Source organism: Coturnix japonica, chromosome Z, assembly GCF_054131305.1.
Source record: "Coturnix japonica strain WE chromosome Z, WE-NBRP24, whole genome shotgun sequence".
Classification (NCBI taxonomy): Eukaryota; Metazoa; Chordata; class Aves; order Galliformes; family Phasianidae; genus Coturnix; species Coturnix japonica.
In genome coordinates, this window is record NC_140702.1 from 53340124 (window position 1) to 53360160 (window position 20037).

The 20037-nt window shown below is 40.9% G+C and overlaps 1 protein-coding gene across 1 annotated transcript; it reads left to right on the top strand.

Annotated features, from left to right (window-relative positions):
- The first annotated feature begins 248 nt into the window (after positions 1-248).
- MRPS30 (mitochondrial ribosomal protein S30) lies at positions 249-5661 on the top strand. Its single transcript, XM_015848685.3, has 5 exons — positions 249-961; positions 1189-1334; positions 2604-2706; positions 3237-3413; positions 5176-5661. The coding sequence occupies exons 1-5, from the start codon at positions 265-267 to the stop codon at positions 5442-5444; spliced, it is 1392 nt and encodes a 463-aa protein (XP_015704171.2). The 5' UTR covers positions 249-264; the 3' UTR covers positions 5445-5661.
- Positions 5662-20037: the final 14376 nt, after the last annotated feature.

Here is a 20037-nt window from a genome sequence, read left to right on the forward strand (position 1 = left end):
GGTCTCCCGCTACCCCCTTCCCGTTTCTCAGGAAGCGGCGGGAAACCCACAGCGCATGCGCACAACCCACGCCGCCCTTCCCGGAGCCGGGCGCGTGGCAGCGTGACTCATTTTAAACCCCCGCCCTATTTTGTTTTCCCGGCACCGCTCGCTCTATGGTACGGGCACTCCGATTGGTGGTTGCCTCTTTCACGTGGTGTCAGCCGTCCAATCGAGCTGCTCGTGTGAGCGCCGTGCCCTTCCGCTGTCTCTCAGCTCTGCAAGATGGCGGCGTGCAGGGGGTGGCGGTTGATGTGGCCCGGCCGCCGCTGGTTCTCTCAGGACCCGTCCGTCCCGCCGCCCGCCCCCGCTCCCGCCCCGCTCTACCCCCCCATCGTGGCGTCCCACACGGCGAGGAGTAAGGCGGCTAAACGGCGCCGCCTGGAGCTCTTCTACCAGCAGGTGCACGAGGCTGCCACTATCGAGGAAAAGCTGCGGCTGTACGGGAAGCTGCAGCGCCCCAAGTACATGGTTTACCCGCAGACCTTCGCCCTCAACGCCGACCGCTGGTACCGGAGCTTCACCAAGACCGCCTTCGTGCCGGGGCTGCCGCCCGCACCGCCGCCAGCGGCCGCGAAAGCACCCGAGGCTGGGGCGGGGTCCGCGGAGGCCTTGCAGCAGGGAACCACAGCGGAGGCCTTGCAGCAGGGAACCACAGCGGCTTCGGGGCCGGGAGCGGCGGCACCGGGGGCCGGAGGTTCGATGGAGCCCGCGGCCGAAGCGGCAGCAGAGCTGGACATGGGAGCGCTGCGGGACCTCGCGTGCGACGCGCTCCTGCAGGAAAGCTTCTACCAGAACAAGAAGCGGCCGTTCCTCTACCGGGACCAGGACCACACGCCCGCGCCTTTCCTCACACAGCTTGTTTCCTCTCTTGCCGCTTTTCTGTGCAAGCGCAACCCGCTGTTGGCTGCCTCCTCTATGGGTGCGGAGTGGGGGTGGGTGGTGGGAGAGGGATGCGGGCTTCCTGGGCAGGGCTGTGAGTGCTGTGGCAGTGTCACTAGTGCAGTGTGTTCAGCGCTGCTGTTGGTCTGGTCACTGCTGTCCCATACGGTGTGAGTGGGTTTGGAGTTATCTTGCTATCCTGTTATGATGGTGGGGATTAAAGTACAAATATGTGATCTCTGTCGCTGCTTCTTTACTCTCTTTCAGACCTAAACCCCGAGGTTAACTATTACTGGCATCATGGCGAGGAAGTTGTTGTTCATGGACATCGAAAAGGTAGAGTCGATCCTGTGCGATTTCAGATAGATGATAAGCCTCACCTCCAGATCCGTGTACCAAAGCAGCTTCCAGAGGTGTGAATATTTTCAACAGCAAATTAATAACGTGTGTTTTCATTTACATTTCTGTTGCTGAAGCCATGTAGTAGTATGTGGTGTAAGATCTACAAGACCTGCTTAATCATAGTATGTTTCTGTGTCTTACTACTCTTATTGCTTGCAGTGAAAGTAAATGCTGTGTAGCTATTGAGAAAACCTTCTGAACTTTGTATTAGTCACACTCATGCTTTAGATATGTTGTTAGCATTAGCTAATTGTTGCTTTTAAGTTTCATGGTTGTGCCAATAAGTGGAGTCAAAAATAAGGAATGTAATGTGGAGGGTATTTTACCAATGAAGGAAAATAAATAAGATGATGAGAGAAATGAAAATTAAACAAAGAATGAGAGCATGTATCTAGTGTCTGAGCTTAACCGTTGATTTTTGAAATTTTGACTTTTATGGGAGGTGATTCAGTATTCTGACACTTATCCTTTATGTTCACAGAGTGCTAAAGGGGATGTTACTCCCTTTTCATCGCACTTAAAACTGTGCTCCACTTTCTGTAAATCATTTGTAGAACTCTTTCCCTACATAATGGAACAGTTTGCTTAGGCTATTATGCACAGTTTTTTAAACAAGTTTTTTTGCTAGAATTGGTACAAATATGTGATGCAAGAAGTCCCTGATGCTATTTGTGATTGATTACTGCCTGCACTGTCGGCGCAGCAAAGGCCCACTAATGTTAATAAATGGAATCAGTTAAATGCTGTGATTCTGACAAGTTTTTCTGAGAATAAACTCATTAATAAATGGTAGGAACGCACAAGCATGCTTTAATTTTCTAAATCACTAGTTTATAAATATTAATGGTTATGTTCTATGATGCAGTATTATGTATGGGCATCTATCTTTTTTACTTAGCACCCCTTAAAATATTTCATAATTCACAGCAATGACAGTAAGCTCACTCTTCTTCTTCGAGTTAGTTTGACTGCTGTTAGAACTGCTTTTGTAACTAACAAGTGCTGTTTCACATGAGTGTTTAAATTTTACAAAAATTCAGACATGAATATAACATGCATGTGTATTAACACTTGCTTTAAGACAGTGAAGAAGTTCTGTTGCAAAAATATTCTCAGTAAGTTATATATAACATATATACATATATATATATATAGAGAGAGGGAGAGTGAGTGTCAGTGAACACGACTTTCACCTTCTTGTGCTTGACCAGAAAACTGTATTCTTCCTGATATCAGAAACACGGGTTACACAATGTCTGTTTTTTTCTGTTTCTTTCAAGATTGTACCACTGGAGTCAGATCTTGGAGATGTTCCAGTTATTGATCACAAACCATCCAAACTGCCATTGTTCAAAAAACAGTATGAAAACAAGGTATTTATAGGTAAGACTTTCTGGTCATGAAATATTAGCTGTTTTTTTTTCTATGTAAAAAAAAAACAACAATCTCCCCCAGAAATCTTCTTTCAGCAGAGAGCTACCTATTTATATGTTTATATGTAATACATGACTGTTATACATAATAAACAAATATCAATAGATAGTTCCGTATCAGTTATATAATGAGCAATGCCATCCTCTTGTACTTATCACATTTTGTCTTAGGATTTGTTTAAAAAAGTTGAGTTGAATAGCAGTGCATCGGAAGAACTTACTTTGTATTGGTACGTATCCTTCAGAGATATTTTGTGAACTCTGGGAATTGGGCAAGCACTCAGTTCTCACACTAAAGGGAGAATCTCAGTATTTGTATGGATTTTTGGTTGAGGTTTAAATTTTCTGAGGTTTGGGCTTTGATAGTGAATAACTATGGGTTGTTTGGTTTCTGTTTTTTTTTTTTTGTTTTTTTTTTTTTAAATTATGAGGAGCATTCTGTTACTCATTTGTAATTTCCTTTTCTTTTGGTGGATACAGGATCAAAGGTAGCAGATCCATGCTGCTATGGCCACACCCAGTTTCATCTTATTCCTGATAAACTGAAAAGGCAAAGGTTTATAGTAGCAAATCTTGAGGATCAGATTGAAGTTGTTTATCGAGCTAATGGCATTGCAAGTCTCTTTGCTTGGACAGCAGCTCAAGCAATGTATCAAGGTAAGACAGTCACTGTAGGATTTAATGCCTGATTGTGTAAAAACAAACAGAAAAAAACACCTGAGGACACATGGATAGATAGATGAATTTTACTCATACATCTTCCTCCAGGAAATGTTTCATTTTTTTTTTCTTCTGAGATACTGCAGTTCTAAAACACATGTATAATAACGCAGTATAAAAATACAGTCAGACTGACCTGTAGCATAGGTAGCAGATTACAGTGTGCAAAGTGCCAAATGACGATCTTTCTCCTCTTAGGGAGTAAACCAAATGGAAAGCTGTGGTGTGTGGTTTTTTTTTTTTTTGTGTGTGTGTGTTTGGTTGTTTTTAGGATTCTATTATGAAGGAATTATATAGTTAGTATTTTAGGGAATAAGTGCCTTCTGAAAATATCATTAGTGTGATGGTAATTTCGCTTTGAAATTTTAGGCTGTTCAAGAAACAGAAGCTGAAATTAAGATGTCTTTTAAATTCTTGCCAGGTTGTTTGAAGCATTCTAGTTAAAAAAAAGTTTGTGTTACTACTGTAGTTTCTCACACATTCTTTTGCTGCACTTTTCTTTTCATCTGCTGTTGGTGAGAATGAAAACCAGAAGTACCAAAGAAAGCAGCTCATAATAGTTACTGCAGCTCACCTCTCGATTTGAAATAAAGAGAAGGAGCCCTTTGAATTTTTTTTCCTTGAAGGAGAAAATTATCTTAAACAGGAACATTTCATTACAGGTTTTGTCAGTTGGTGATTCTTCTGACAAATAATGGTACTGTGTCAGAGTTGAATTTGAAACTTTAAAAAAATTAAAATTTTCAAATTTAAATTGTGATCTGCTGTTCTAGTGAAAGAAGGATTCTTATTCTCAGATACTCTATTAATGAAACTGAGAGGAGTGAGGGAATGGTGGAGAGAAGTGTCCTGAATCTGTTGAGAAGGGGAGAGTAAAGAAATGAAGAATGAAGAAAACATGTTAGTTCTTGGCTTCTCAGTTGCCAGTATCTATACATTCCAGTATGTAAATATCATAGTTAGTACTACATTTACATAAGGAAAGCTATCTTCTGTTGGAAGTGTGATGTGCTCATTACATTCAGCATGACATTCACAAGACTGTATTTGTATTTCAACACCGAGCCAGAGAAGTAGAGAAGAGCTTAACTCATGTAAATATAATTCAGTTACTGTTACTATAAGGTGCCTGTGGTTTGTAGGTTCAGTTGTGAGGCAACATGTTGAATTAAAGAATGTCACCGTGTGTGCTGGCTGATTTGCATAACTATGGAAAAACATTTTTTGACTGCTGATATGCAACACAGATTATTTGAAGTATTGATTCATATTGACATTACATTCTTGGTGTTGTATGACAGATTTATAAAATTATATGTATGCATGCAAGCTTCTGTTTTGAACAACTGTTTATTGCCCTGTGAAGTGTGGAATAGTTAAGCCATTTCCCCTCAGATCATTTGCAGGCCTTGGATGTGTTAACAGCATACATAGGTAACTTCAGAATGTCATATGATTTTATATCAATCAGCTTGTGTTAACACTGTAATTGATGTCCAGGTCTTAAAAGGAGCTACGTACAGAACCTAGTTATGCTAGCGTGTCTCTGAGCTCTCTGATCTTGGAAAAACTTTTAACTAGTGTCTGTGTTTCATCTTTTTTATTTCAACTACTATTTTTCTGTATTTCAGAAGCAGGATTTAAATATGTACACTGATGAGAACTGAGTCCTGTAACCAGTGCTTTTTATTTTTTATAGGGTTCTGGAATGAAGCAGATGTGACTCGTCCTTTTGTATCACAGGCTGTAGTGACAGATGGAAAATACTTTGCTTTCTTTTGTTACCAGTTAAATACTTTAGCATTAACTGCAGAAACAATTCAGAAAAGCTCTCGGAAGAATATCTGCTGGGGAACTGACAGTAAGCCGTTATATGATGTCGTTGAAGATGGTAGTGTGAAAGGCTTTAATGATGAAGTTCTTCTTCAGTTGGTTGGTTTCCTGTTAAATAGACCAAAAGAGTTATAAAACTATATCCCTGTTCACATACCTGAATTTCTAACTCTAAAGTATGGGCTAGAATATACCATTCTTAGCCAAATATGTTTAGCAAACACAATATACAGACTTCATTATGTTTGGGACATATTACATGCTTTTAAATGTATTATACTGTACAATGAAAAAATGTCTAGAATACATTTGTCTCTTGTACAACAACTATTAAAAGCATATTGTATTCAAAGTCACAAGAATACTTTCTTTCAGCAGATCTATGCTTCTGTGTTGAGCTATTGTAGCAAAATATGGATTCATTCAGCTGTCTGGTCACTTACCTATTAGCTTCTGTCTCCGTGTTCAGGACCAGTGGAAACTTGCTACTTTAGTGCCTGGGAGGAAAAAAAGGTTCTTTAGTGCTTATTCAATCACATAACTGAACTTAGAATAAAAAGTGTTTCTTACCAGTGAATGATTGGCACTTCAATTACATGTCAGGTGAAATTTTAGGTATTTATCAGGAAGCAGTATAGACATGATGAATCCTGCTGCCCTCTAAAGACCCTGTTAGGAACATGCATATGCATCTTAATGCTGTCACCTCAAGAACTGCAGAGAACTTGCAAATGATTTGGAATCTGTCTTCCCTTTAGCATGAACACTTTTTTTTTTTTTTTTTTTTAAAAATGTACCAATGCTCAAGTATTAATAATTCAGGTTACTGCTGAAGTTTGGATTAAAAACTTGCTTATTCCAAGCTAAAACAGAACACAGAATGTTGGGTAGGCATGTTGATATTAAAGAATGACTTGGGGCCTAGCTTAAGAAGTAGTGGTGGATGGTGCTTGGTTTCTGGTGTGATGAAAGGATGATGCAAAATGAGTGGAAAGATATAACAGAAAACAGCTGAGTGTTCTGGCTGGTAAGTAATCTTTACATATGGTGCAATTTGGTTTTACCTGCAGCTCAAAGCTGTAGTAAAGCAGTAGTAAAGTAGTGACGACAAAAAGCATAAAGAGGTAAAGTATAAAAAGGTCCTACTTCCAAGGTAAACAAATTCACTTCTCCACGATTCAACCTTTGTCTATTCTATTTTAGCTATACTGGAACATGCTCTTAGAAGTGAGATTTTTCCTTTTTGCAGCTTTACTGAAGTATTTCCATAAACGTGTAACCTTGTAGAGGAGCACAGTGTTGGAGAGTAGGAGGAAGGGAAGGCTTAGGATTAGCTGGCTGTTAAGTGGTTACAAAAAGGCAAGTTGACCTTTCCACAGCTCTCAAAATGCAAGGGGCTACCCTGGAAAAGCAGTGGGTGGCACTGTTTTACCTTCTATCAAACAAAGTGTAATTTTTTCTTCCTTGTTTTTTGGTACTGACTGGAAAAGTGTAGACATCACAGAATTGCAGGGGTTGGAGAGGGACCTGAAGAGATCATTGAGTCTGGCCTCCTTGCTAAAGCAGATACCACGCAATAGGTCACAAAGGTAGACATGCAGACGGGTCTTGAACATCTCCATACAAGGAGACTGCACAAATTCTGGGCAACCTGTTAGAGTGCTCTGTCACCCTTACTGTAAATAAGTTATTTTGCATGTTAGTATGGAACTACCATGTTCAAGTTTTAGGCCATTACTCCTTGTCCTATCGCTAAGCAACACTAAGAAGAACCTGGCCTCATGCATTTGCCTCCTAACTCCCTGTAGATACTTATAAACATTAATCAGATCCCCTCTCAGTCTTTTTTTTTCCCCATGCTGAGCAGACCTAGGTTACTCAGCCTATCCTCATATGGGAGGGCCTTCAGGCCCTTAATCATCTTTGTGGCCCTCTGCTGGACTCCTGGGAGATCCCTGTTTTTTGAACTATGGACCCCAGAACTGGACACAATATTCTTAATGTGACTTCATCAGGGAAGAGTACAGGAAGATCACCTCCCTTCCCCTCCTGGCCTCACCTGAGTATGTACCCCAGGATACCACTGGCCTTGGTCACAAGGACACAGTGCTGTCTCATGGCCAGCCTGTTGCCCACTGGGGCACCCAAACCCTTCTCTGCAGAGCTCTTCTCCAGCAGGTACAACCCTAACCTCTGCTAATTTATGTAATTATTTCTCCCTAGATGCAAGACTACACTTTCTCTTGTTAAATCTAACCAGATGCCCCCTGCTAAACTCTCCAGTCTGTCCAGGTCTTGTTGAATGGCAGCACAGCTTCCAGGTATGTCAACAACTCCTCCCAGCTTTGTATCATCAGCAAACTTTCTGAGGGTGGGCTCTATTCCTACGTTCTGGTCACTGATGGAGATTTGAACAGTATCAGACACAGCTCCAACCTCCAGAGAACACTGCTAGTTACAGACCTCCTACCTGATTCTGTGCCACTGATCAGCTCTGCCAGTCAGCCAGTCGTCACACCACCTCACCATTCACTCGATCTGTCCCATATGCAATGCTAGAGGCTCGGGGCAGAGTGGCTTGATGACTGAAAAGGAAAGGGACCTGGGGTTGTTGGCTGATGTTCAGCTGCACATGAGCCAACAGTGTGTTCTCAGGTGGCCAAGAGAGCCAGTGTCATCCTGGCCTGCATTAGAAATATTGTGGCTAGCAGGAGTAGAGAGGTAATCATCCTCCTGTACTGGTGGGGCCGTACCTTGAGTACTGTGTTCAGTTTTGGGCCTCTAAGTATAAGAAAGACATTGAGGCCCTGAAACATGTCCAGAGAAGGACAGCAAAACTGGTGAGGGTTCTGGAGCACAAGTCTTGTGAGGAGCAGCTGAGGAAGCTGGGATTGTTCAGTCTGGAGAAGAGGAAGCTCAGAGGAGACCTCACTGCACTCTACAACTTCCTGAAGGGAGGTTTTGATGAGGACAGACTTGGTCTCTTCTCCCAGGCAACAAACAGGACACGAGGAAATGGCTGCAAGTTGTACCAGAGGAGATTTAGACTAGACCTATAGAAAAACTTTTCTCTCAGAGAGTGGTCAGGTGCTGGAATGGCTGCCCAGGGAGGTGGTGGAGTCACTATCCGTGGCAGAGTTCAAGAGGCGTCTGGATGAGGAGCTACAAAATGTGGTTTAGTGGCTTGTAGCACTGGTGATGGGAGGATGGTTGGACTGGATGATCTTGTAGGTCCTTTCCAACCTTGTGATCCTATGATTCTGTGATATTTTTAACTTTCATGACAAAGAATATGGTGCTGAAGTTAAGGTACGCAGCATCCACTGTGCTTCCCCTTTTATCCAGCCATTGATGACATCATAGAAGGCTATCAGGTAAAGCATGATTTCCCCATGTTAACTACTCCCGATAACCTTCTTCTCTTCCAATTCCTTGGAGATAGCATCCAGAACAAACTTTTTCATCACCTTTTCAGGGACTGAGGTGAAGCTGACTGGTGGGTGTGTAGTTTTTTGGATCCTCCCTCTTGCCCTTTTTTAAGACTGGAGTGGACACTGGCTATTTTACAGTCTTCAGGCACCTCTCCCATTTGCCTGGGCCTTTCAAGAATGATAAAGAGCAGTTCAGCAATCACATTTGCCAGCTCCCTCAGCACACATGGGTCCATCCCTTTGGGGCCCATGGATTTGTATGCATCCATTTTGGCTGCATGCTCCCTGACCATATCCACTTCAACCAACAGAATGTCTTCCTTTAACCAGAATCTTTCTCTTAACTCCAGTGTCTGGGATTCCTGAGGTCTAGTCTTAGCATTAAAGACTGAAACAAAGAAGGCATTCAGTATCTCTGCCTTCTCAGTGTCTCCTGTTACCAAGGCACCCACCTCATTTTATATGGGACCCACATTTTCCCTAGTCTTCCTTTTACTCTTGACATACTTAAAAAAAAACACACCTTTCTTGTTATCCTTTACCTCCTTTGCAAGATTTAATTCCAACAGGGTCTTGCCTTCCTTGTTGCATCCTTACAAGCTCTGACAATATTCCTAGTCTGTTTTCCCACATTTAATGGACCTTCTTTCAGTTTATCCATGAGTTCCTTGCTCGTCCATGCAGGCCTCTTTGCCACCTTTTTCTGTATTTCTTACTCTTAGGGATGCAAACCTCATAATGTATGCAATTTTCTACAGTAATCTTTTATCTTGTACTAATTTATTCAGGGTGTTTCATACCTCTGTAAAATGATAAAATGATTTTTTTTTTAACTGTATGACTACTAAGATCTTTGAAGTTGAAAACTTAGGAGCTGCAGCATTCCTTTCTTGAGCTTTGTTCAGCAGAAACCTTCTGTGATGCTTCTGCTTTTAGTCCTATGGGAGCAGTGTTCTGTATCACACTTTGTTGTCACTGCTTAACATAACACAAAGAAAGGCAATTCAAAGAAAGGATGGAAATCTACAAGCTTTGGATCCTTTTTCCTGTATTAATTTCTGCTCAGGCTTATTCTAGAAGAAAGATCAGAAAGGACCATCTAAAAATAGGATTTGGTTTTACATAAACAAGGGTTTCTTTGTTTGTTTGTTTCCTAGCACTGAGCTATTTTGTTTAAAACTTGGTGTTACCTTCAGGTATGAAATGCTGTTCGTACTGTTCTTTTGGATTATGGAACTGCAAGTTGTGACTTGGAATTAAACTACTTAAACAGCATCTAAAAGTGGAGACAGGAAGATGGAAGGAGTCTGGGACCCTCTTGTATCTATAAAAGATTATGTGGCACTAAGCTGTTAAGGTGGGTATGTTTCTTCTCAGGTGGGAGAAATAGCTTCAGTGTTAATAATACCTGCTTGGTCGTGTGGAATTTTCTCATGATGTCATGATTACTCAGGTTTTCTCTCATTGGAGAAGACAGCTGTTCTTTTTATCTCAGAAGATGGAAACCATATCTATTCTGGAGCATAAATGAGCGCTTTTTTTCCCAAGAAAAGTGCAACTATTGAAGTCAGCTGTTTCTGGGAAAGCCTACTGAGAGCTTGGCCTATTGGCTCTGTAGGGGATGCACATGTGCAAAGCAGTGAATTAGGCAGTTTGTAGAAAGTGTGCCATCCTCTAAGAGTGATACAACTGAAATTATCTTATACAATTTAATTACCTTACAACTTAACAAACTTCTCATTGTCCTTGACCTCCATCACTAGATTTAATTTGTAGTGGGCCTTAGCTGTCTTTGTTGCATCTCTGCATGCCTTGACAGCGTCCTTATATTTTTCCCAAGTGGCCAAATCCCTTTTCCATATTCTGTAGAATTTCTTCTCTCACTTGAGTTTTCCTGTGAATTTCTTGCTTATTCATGTTCTTCTGCCTTATTTCTTGCTCTTATGAGTACACCAATTCTGAGCTTGAAAGAAGTGGTACTTAAATGCCAGCCAAATTTCTTGGGACCACCCACCTCCCCTTTCATTACCTTTCGATGCTCTAACCCTTGGGATATCTCCAGATACATTCTTGAAGAGGTCAGTGTTGGCTCTTCTGAATAACAGAGTAGCAGTTCTTATTGCCTTATTTCTTCCATGCAATATTCTGAACTCTACTCATGGCTGCTTTATTCAAGTCTGCTCTCAACCTGCACATCCCCAATCAGTCCTTCCTTGTTTGTAACAAGATTGATCAGCACACCTCTCCTTGTTGGCACTTCCAACACCTGCATCAGATAATTATCTTCACTGCACTTCAGGAAACTCCTTATTACCTTCCTCACTCTGATCAGGTTGTCTGTAGTAAACACCCACAACAGTATAACATCCATTACCTGGGGAGAACTCATTTTGGCTTTCCAATACTAAAAGGAGCTTATAATCAGGAAGGAGACATACTGTTATACAATCTGATAGTGATAGTACAATAGGGAACAATTTCAAACTAAAAGAGGGGAGATTCAGGTTAGATATTAGGGGGAAATTCTTTGTTCAAGAGTGTGATGAAGTGCTAGAACACGTTGCCCAGAGGTGCTGTGGATGTCCCAACTCTGGAGGTGTTCAGGGTCAGGTTGCATAGGACACTGGGCAGCCTGATGTAGTGGCTTGTAACCTTCTCCATGGTGTTGTTACTACATGATCTTTAAGACTCCTTCCAAATCAACACCTTCTATGATTCTATATTATAAACCTCACTATGTACTCAAAGGATTAGGAATTTAGAACTGGAAAGACAGCTTTTATTTATCTTGAATTCAAAATGGAAGAAGGCAATGTAAATCTCTCTTGGAGCTGAATTTGAAGATGACTGCTGTTTTTGTGAGGTTAACAATTGTTTCCACAATTTTTGAAGATTATCTGGTTCTACCAAATTCAATTGGATGTGAAAGGGACCACTGTAACTTCCTTGGATGCCATCCTTTTTTGAAAGCCTGTGAGGGATGGCTTTGTCTTCAAAATTTTGTTTGCAACATTTTAAAGTACTTAAGGATTAGAGAACTAGAGGTCACCACCACCCTGGATCTTCTCTGTCTATGTGGTGTGGTGAAGCTCATGAGATATTCTGGTGTTGGCAAGGTGTACTCAGTAATCTGAGTAATATCCTGGTAGAAGAAACTAAGCAGCAGAAGCAGTGAACTGTGTAGCTATTTCCAGAAAATTATGACAATGAATCCTCCAAATGGCCTCAATATGTGTGAAAGATGGAAAAGCCAGTTTCCAGTATTGCACTCTTCTATGAGAGCAAACAATCAGATGCAGCTGCATTTCCTATTTATTCTTCCTTAGCAGAATAAATCAAAACCTCCACATCCACCATATTTGCTTCTTTTCTTTGACTTGGGATCAGATAAAAGTGAAATTTAATAATTAAAATCTTTAGGCTACTGGGATTTGGCTGATATATTTCTGTGGCATATTACAGATACGTTGAGGTTTTAGTCAGGGAAGATTAACACGAGAAACATCCTCCACTCTTCAGTACCCCAGAGTAAGCCAAAAAAAGCTTACTACCCTTTCTAAGGTCTTCAGAAAACTCAAAGAGGTAGAAGAACACTTGGAGGGATTTTTATTTCTCTAAAGAACAAAGTGCTACTTAACCTCTGCTGTTGGAAATATAAAGATTATTCCGTAGGAAAGACAGCTTTACACTATCTGCTCAACTGTGTTGATCTGTAGCTGTTTGCAATCATTCTTAATCTTTTCCCTCTTTCTTTCCCTTTCTTTCTTTCTTTCTTTCTTTCTTTCTTTCTTTCTTTCTTTCTTTCTTTCTTTCTTTCTTTCTTTCTTTCTTTCTTTCTTTCTTTCTTTCTTTCTTTCTTTCTTTCTTTCTTTCTTTCTTTCTTTCTTTCTTTCTTTCTTTCTTTCTTTCTTTCTTTCTCTATATATTTTATTTTATTTATTGTGACTGGCTTCTGCTTAATTTGATAGTTATATCTTTAGATAAAATATTAAGTCAGAATTACTTCTTGGTCTTTTAATAAGTGTTTGAAATACAGCATATTGACCTAGATATAATTCTGCCATAGAATCATTTTTGTATTACCTTTTTTATTCTTACTAAGCCATTCTCTGTGTCATTTGTGGCTGAAATCTTCAGTATAGCAAGAACTAAAAAGTTGATACCATAATGTCTGCAGTAAAGGAGATCTTGCTTCCATTCATTTCCTCTTTCTAATATTTCCTTAAACTGTAATCAAGTAAGCAGAATTTACTGCTGCCAAAGAACCTGATACATGATCATTTTCACTCTTGGCTTCTAACACAAGAATGTCTGTTCTGCAAATATGCACACTTCTGTCAGTCACGCATCCCAGAGCAGATTTAAATTTCAGCCTTGAATTTCAGCATCTAAGGGCTCTATTTCTGTTTTTAGCAGCAATTTCTACACCAGCAATTTTTTTTCTAGGTAATTGAAAGTGATCAGGAGTTGAAATTTTAAAACCTGAGTTCTGACACTGTTTAAGCTGGAGAATAGAAAGCTCAGGAGGCATCTTATCAATGCATATAACTGATGGGAAAGAATGAGGACTTCTCTCAGTAGTATCGTATTTTGCAAACTGCTTGACCAAGTAGGTTTTAAAAATACTACCCTTGCAAATTCATAATTTTAGAAGTAATGTGGTAGGTGCATTTTGCTTGCATTTTGCTTCTGTTAGTGTTTTCAGTTGGTTGACATCAGCTGAATAAGGCCTCATTATTTCTGGTCATGTGTTTTTTTCCCTCATTTCTGTTACCTGGGACTTAAAAAGCTAAATAACAAATGAAGAGATTTGGTAAAAATAGAATTATTCAATTTGTTCATTGTATTTTGTTGTTTTTTGTTGTTGTTGCTGTTGTTTGCTTGTTTTTTTAAATGCCCTATGTAAGTATTTCTCTAACATGAAGTATGTCTCATGCTAACAAAGATTAAAGGATACACCAAAGACTGCTTAGCAAATACATTTTCATGAAGACCACTAAAATGGATTCGAGGCTGAAACAGAGTCATTTTTTTTAATGCTGGAACCACCACAAAGCTGTATAGACAGAATTGTTAGAATTGGAAGGGACCTTAAAGGTCATCCAGTCCAGCTCCCTGAAATGTACAGGGATGTTTAAAGGTAGATCAGGTTGTTCAGAACCTGGTCCCACCTGACCTTGAATGTCTCCAGCGATGGGGCATCCACCACATCTCTGGGCAACTATTCCAGTGCTTCACCACACTTACTGTAAAAAATTTCATCCTAATACACAGTCAAAATCTCCCCTATTTAGTTTGAAACCATTTCCCTTTGTCCTATCACAGCAGACCCTGCAAGATAGACTGTCCTCTTTTATACAGGCCCCTTATAGGTACAGAAAGGCCAGTATTAGGTCCCTCTTCTGGAGCTTTCTCTTCTCCAGGCTGAACAGCCCCAGCACTCTCAACCGGTCCTTGTAGGTGTGTATGTAGAAATTTGGGTAAAAAATAGACACTGCTGTCAAGTGGATGGGACCTGGCTCTTTTTGGTGGTGCTCAAGAGTCAGTACAAGGGAAATGGCACAAACTAGAATACAGAGAATTCCATAAGATCATGAAGAAAAACTTTTTTACTTTGAGGGAGGCAGAGCACTGTAACAGGCTGTCCAGAGAGGTTGTGGAGTCTCTGTCTCTGGAGATATCAGAAAATCACCTGGAAGCTTTTCTGTGTAACTTCATCTAGAAAATCTGCAGGGAAGCTGGGCTAGATGATCTCCACATGTCCCTTCCAACACCTAAAATTATGTGATTCGAGGATATATTTTTTTCTCCACTCTTCTCTTGTGGTCCATGTTTATACATTAATTCAGGAAGGACATATTTTTCTTGATATATAGCAGCAATTATTTTCAGCAGAAGAGTCTTCTTACATCCTCATATACTGGTAGACTCTTGTTACTGAGAATGGTGCTAAAGCTACACGTTGAATTGTTTGTCCCAAAGTTCATTTCACAGATGATTTGGCTCTGAGCTTCCCATAAGTTCCGCAGTTCCTTACATTACAGCTCTGACATGCCCAATTGTTTTTTCTCTCCTGGAAGCTGACAGCAGTCATGGTGACTCAGCATTTGTTTCTGTGTATAACATTCTGTATACAAGTGCAGGTATCAAATACAAGCATTTCCTGAATACTCCTCATAAATACAATAGCAAGATGCCCTTCCTTCTTGATATATAGTATTTCGCCTGTGTGAATAATATCTGACCAATAAAGATGCTCTTAAGAAGCACAAGTCAGATATTTTTTTTTTGTTTTAATAGGGCAGGTAAGCTCAAATAAGCTCTCTGAGAAATCCTTTGTGAATACACAAACAGGCCTTGCCATGAAAAACTATTCAAATTGATAAGGAAAGCAAATAAAGATGGGGGAGAAGTGGGAACTGTAATGCCTGTTTAGATCATAAAGAGAAACTGAGAAAAGAGAAAATACTTTGGTAGGAGAATAAGATTTAAGTGTTTAATTAGGTCTACACAATGGATTTTGACTATTAGATGACTGTTTGATTATATCACTTTGAAAGCAGTGAGCCTTAATTTGATGATTTTTTTCTTCATAGCATGTTATTCTTGATGAACTTTATTCTGGACTGAGGTTTTGTTGTTTTTGTTTGTTTGTTTGTTTTACTTAATTAAATACTTACATGCTTGTACTAGATAGATTGGAATTAGAAGTTTTGAAGGATCTAAGCAAGTTAGATGCCCAAATTACATTAATTCATAATTCTAAATTCTATTCATTTTTTAGTATACTTCTAAAGGTCCTTGTCCACCTTTTGAAAATGCTCAGCAAGATTTCATTGCAATACAAATCTACTAAAGTATTCTGCTCTGCTCAGATTGGACAGTATACAGCTTCTGAAGCACACTGCTTTTCTCTTTGGTAAACAGTGTTATGTTGACCATGAGCTGAATTATCACATGGCTGGATTGCACTGAAGAGACACTAAACAAAATCAACGTAATGACAGCATGTTTGGATGTTTGCCCTCTTTGAGGACATATCTAGCGGGCTTTTCTGAAAATGTCATATGTGCACAAAGAATTATGGCTCAAATAAAGCAACTATATTTTTGTTGCAAACCATTGGACTGGACTATGGCATTCCCCTGAATCTGTGGATGGCTGGAAGCAATTGGGACTGAAGTTTAAATGTCAAGTGTGATATTGCCATTTTACCTTCTGCATTAAAACATATTTAGGAAAGGGCAGGGTGGGCTGAAACACCTCACTGAGCACAAGTTGAGCCAAATAACGTAAGGAAACAATTGTGGAAGCATAAGTCTTTTCATCTTCTAACAGAAACTTTTAGCTAAGTTAATTAGAAGTGAACTGCAAATCTTCAAACTATAAACAGACATGTCCTCACAAGAGAGGACAGATTATAGTGAAAAATAATGACTTTGCAAATAGAAGCTGAAGGGATTAAAATAATGCAAATTGTCTGGCTGTTCTGGTAGCAGTATTATATTTAATTGCTATTAACACTGAATAACCACAATGAAGCCCCACTGGGCTTGCAATGGCACATACTAGGGAGACGACTAAAATGAAAGAGAGGTCTGCTAGCAGGCATATGTACACGACCAGAGTCAAGCAAGCACTGAAGCTCCTGGATTCCTTGCGTAGAGGAGAAGGTATGGGAGGGGAGCCTGTAGTATTCAGGTAAAGGACTGGGAACCCTTCTGAAGCTTTCCAGCCTTCTGGAGTTTTTTACTAGTCACCCACTGATGAGTCACCCAGACTCTTCAGCAAGAACCTGCAGGTGACTCTGATTTGTGCCTCTGGAATTTCAGTTCCGGCAGTGAATCTTACCAGAAGCTTAGTGATGACAGCTGAGGCTCATAATTCTTGCTGGGGGTTCTTACATACACATCCCTTGCTGTTAAGGTACTTTCACAGTAGAAAATGTAGGTGTCCAGATTTTGTTGCTAAAGAAGACTTACAAAATAGTTAAGGAACAGACTTACATTGCCTAATCGGAACGCTCTGACTAAAGCATAGTCATCATATTTACTATCTTAATCCGTTTTGAAGGCGTGGAGCCCCCAGTACAGGAAGAATATGGAGCTCTTAGAGTGGGTCCAGAGGAGGGCCACTAAGATGATCAGATGGCTGGAGCACCTCTCGTATGAATAAAGGTTGAAGGAACTGGGCTTGTTTAGCCTCGAAAAGAGAAGGCTCTGGGGCAACTTCATTGTGGCCTTCTAATACTTGAAGGAAACCTATAAACAGGAGGGTAAACAGCTGTTTATAAGGGTGGATAGTGATAGGACAAGGGGGAATGGTTTTAAATTGAGACAGGGGAGGTTTAGCTTAGATATTAGAAGGAAGTTTTTTACTCAGAATGTGGTGATGCACTGGAACAGGTTGCCCAAGGAGGCTGTGGATGCCCCATCCCTGGAGGCATTCAAGGCCAGGCTGGATGTGACTCTGGGCAACCTGGTCTGGTGACTGGCAACCCTGCACACAGCAGGGGGGTTGAAACTAGATGATAATTGTGGTCCTTTTCAACCCAGGCTATTCTATGATTCCATGAGGTCAGAGGAGAAAGACTTACCACTGAGAAACAATCCAGTCCTGCCAAAGAGTAGTATCACAAAGTCTTTGCTACTGTAGGTTAGATAGTAGAGGTACTGAGATCTAGTCTCTCTCTTCCAATGTTTGTATCTATCCTATAGGTCTTAAACTATTGAAGTGCTCTGTGACAGCTGAGATGTAATAGCATGTGGAAAAGGTGCTGTATGGATCTTTCTGACCTAAAAACTCAATGCTGTTTGAAAAGGAGACTGGAATTTGTCATCAAAGTTGTTTCCTCAGCGAATACATATTATTAATACATATATCTCTGTATCCCTCAGAACATCAAGCACTGTAATATGAAGATGATGTAACGTTTTTAAAAAGCTTTAATTGTATCTGATTGGAATATTTTTTTCTTGGTCTTAAGCAGCAGAGTTAGTATTTAAAGGAGGGCTATAAGAAATAAAGGAACAGGCTCTTTAGCCAGGAAAGGACAAGGGGAAATGACTTGAAACTAAAAGAGAGGCAATTTAGATTGGATAGAAGGAAGAAGTTTTTTTTCAGTAAGGGTGGTGAGACACTGGAACAGGTTGCTCAGGGAAGTGGTGGATGCCCCATTTCTGGAGACATTTGAGGGCAGGCAGGACTATGCTCTGAGCAACCTGATCTAGCTGTAGACATCCCTGTATACTTAATGCCTCTAGTTTTGTACTTTCTTTGTTCTTCCATTTTTTTCCTTGTCAGACTTTAATAATATCTAGGAGAATGGGAAGGTAGCATTACGGCAAAGTGAAAACCTTCTGTCATGCTTTGGAAGGAGGCTACTGAATTTCATTAGGGAAAGTCGAGGGAATTTTTAAGTACATTTGATGTTCTAAAATAAATGTGCTTAGTTCCTGTCTGCAGAAATCTAACATTTAATTTGAACCAGTTTTGAGGTAAGTGGTTTTAAAATATCCTTTAATGTTGCATTTATTGTTTCCGATGGGAGCAGAATGGTTGTAATGATAGATAATGTGTTTGTCAGAGGGGAGGAGTCATCACAGGAAGAGAAAAGGGAAGAAAGAGAAAGCAAAGACACAGAGTACAGTACTGGAGCTGAATTCCAGGGGGATGCAGTGTTGAAATAGTGATGGAAGATTTAAAAGAACCTGACAGTTCTTTCACGGAGCTTTTACCACTAAATTTTAATGATTTGTTGCCGTCTCTTAATTACTTTTTTGGTGTTGCTTAGAGTTAAATTCAAAACTTTCTCTCACTGTTTAAATCTGATGGGGATTCCTCATGACGATGCATGGGAAAAGGTAATGCCTTTATAACTCTGCCCTTTATGCCATTTGAATGGAAGAAGCATTTTGGATGTGGCTTCCAGTGTGATCATGATGGAAGTGAAGCCATTTTATGAGCAAGGAGAGTGATCACCCTTCAAATAAAGACCTATAAAAGAAAATCAAGCCTAAAATAGAACAGGGAAATGCTCTGAGTTCTGCAAAGAGAAGCAAGTTTGGTGATTTGCAGATGGGTCTTAACATGTACGCAGCATGGGAAATTAACAGAAAGAGCTGGAGATCTGCATGTGGTTGCAAGGTCATGATCTTACTGCAATCATGGAGACGTGGTGGGACAGCTTGTATGACTGGAATGTTGTCATGGAGGGCTATGTGCTTTTAGGAAAGACTGGCTGGCAAGGTGGGGTGGTGGAGTTGCTATTTATGTGAGAGAGCAGCTAAAATGTATTGAACTCCACTGGGAGGAGAGTGATGTAGCAGTGGAGAGCTTGTGGGTAAGAATCAAGGGGCAGGCTGGTAAGGGTGACACTGTTGTGGGTGTGTACTACAGGCCCCCTGATCAGGAGGAGGAGGGTGATGAGGCCTTCCATAACCAACTGGAAGTAGCGATACGATCCCAGGTGCTGGTGATTATGGGGGACTTCAGATACCTAGATATTTGCTGAATGAGCGATGTGGCCAGGCATGGTTCTTAAAATGTGTTGAAGACAACTTTCTGATGCAGGTGGTGGAGGAACCAACAAGGGGAGGGGTGTTACTGCACCTTATTCCCACTAACAAGGAAGGACTTGTTAAGGAAGTAAAAGCTGGGGGCAGCTTGGATTGTAGTGACCACAAGATGGTGGAGTTCAAGATCCTGAGTGGAAGAAGCAAAGCAAAAATAGGATTGCTACCCTGGACTGTAGGAGAGCATCTTCATCAATGAACTTGATGAGGGGATAGTGGCCACCCTCAGCAAATCTGCTGATGACACGAAGTTGGGAGGATTGGCTGACATGCCTGAAGGCTGTGCTGCCATTCAGCAGGACCTGGACAGGCTGGAGAGCTGGGTTCTAAGAAACTGGATGAGGTTTAACAAAAGCAAGTGTAGAGCCTTGCAGGTAGGGAGGAATAATTGCATGCACCAGTACAGGCTGGGGGAAGACCTGCTGGAGAGGAGCTCTGCAGAGAGAGACCTGGGTGTCCTGGTGGATGACAGGTTGGCCATGAGCCTCATGGCCAAAAAGGCCAGTGCCATTCCGGGGTGCATTAAAAAGACCAAGGCCAGCAGGAGGAGGGGAGGTGATCCTCCCCCTCTACTTTGCCTTGATAAGGCCTCATCTGGAGAACTGTGTCCAGTTCTGGGTTCCCCAGTACAAAAAAGAGAGGGATCTCTTAGAAAGTGTCCAGTGGAGGTCCGCAAAGATGGTGAAGGGCCTGGAGTATCTACTCTGTAAAGAAAGGCTAAGT

What these genes read in the sequence shown, in the direction of transcription:
- MRPS30 (XM_015848685.3), top strand. Translation starts at nt 265, where the DNA reads ATGGCGGCGTGCAGGGGGTGGCGGTTGATGTGGCCCGGCCGCCGCTGG. An exon ending in GTTGGCTGCCTCCTCTATGG is followed by an intron (nt 962 to 1,188) that starts GTGCGGAGTGGG and finishes ACTCTCTTTCAG; the next exon opens with ACCTAAACCCCGAGGTTAAC. An exon ending in TACCAAAGCAGCTTCCAGAG is followed by an intron (nt 1,335 to 2,603) that starts GTGTGAATATTT and finishes GTTTCTTTCAAG; the next exon opens with ATTGTACCACTGGAGTCAGA.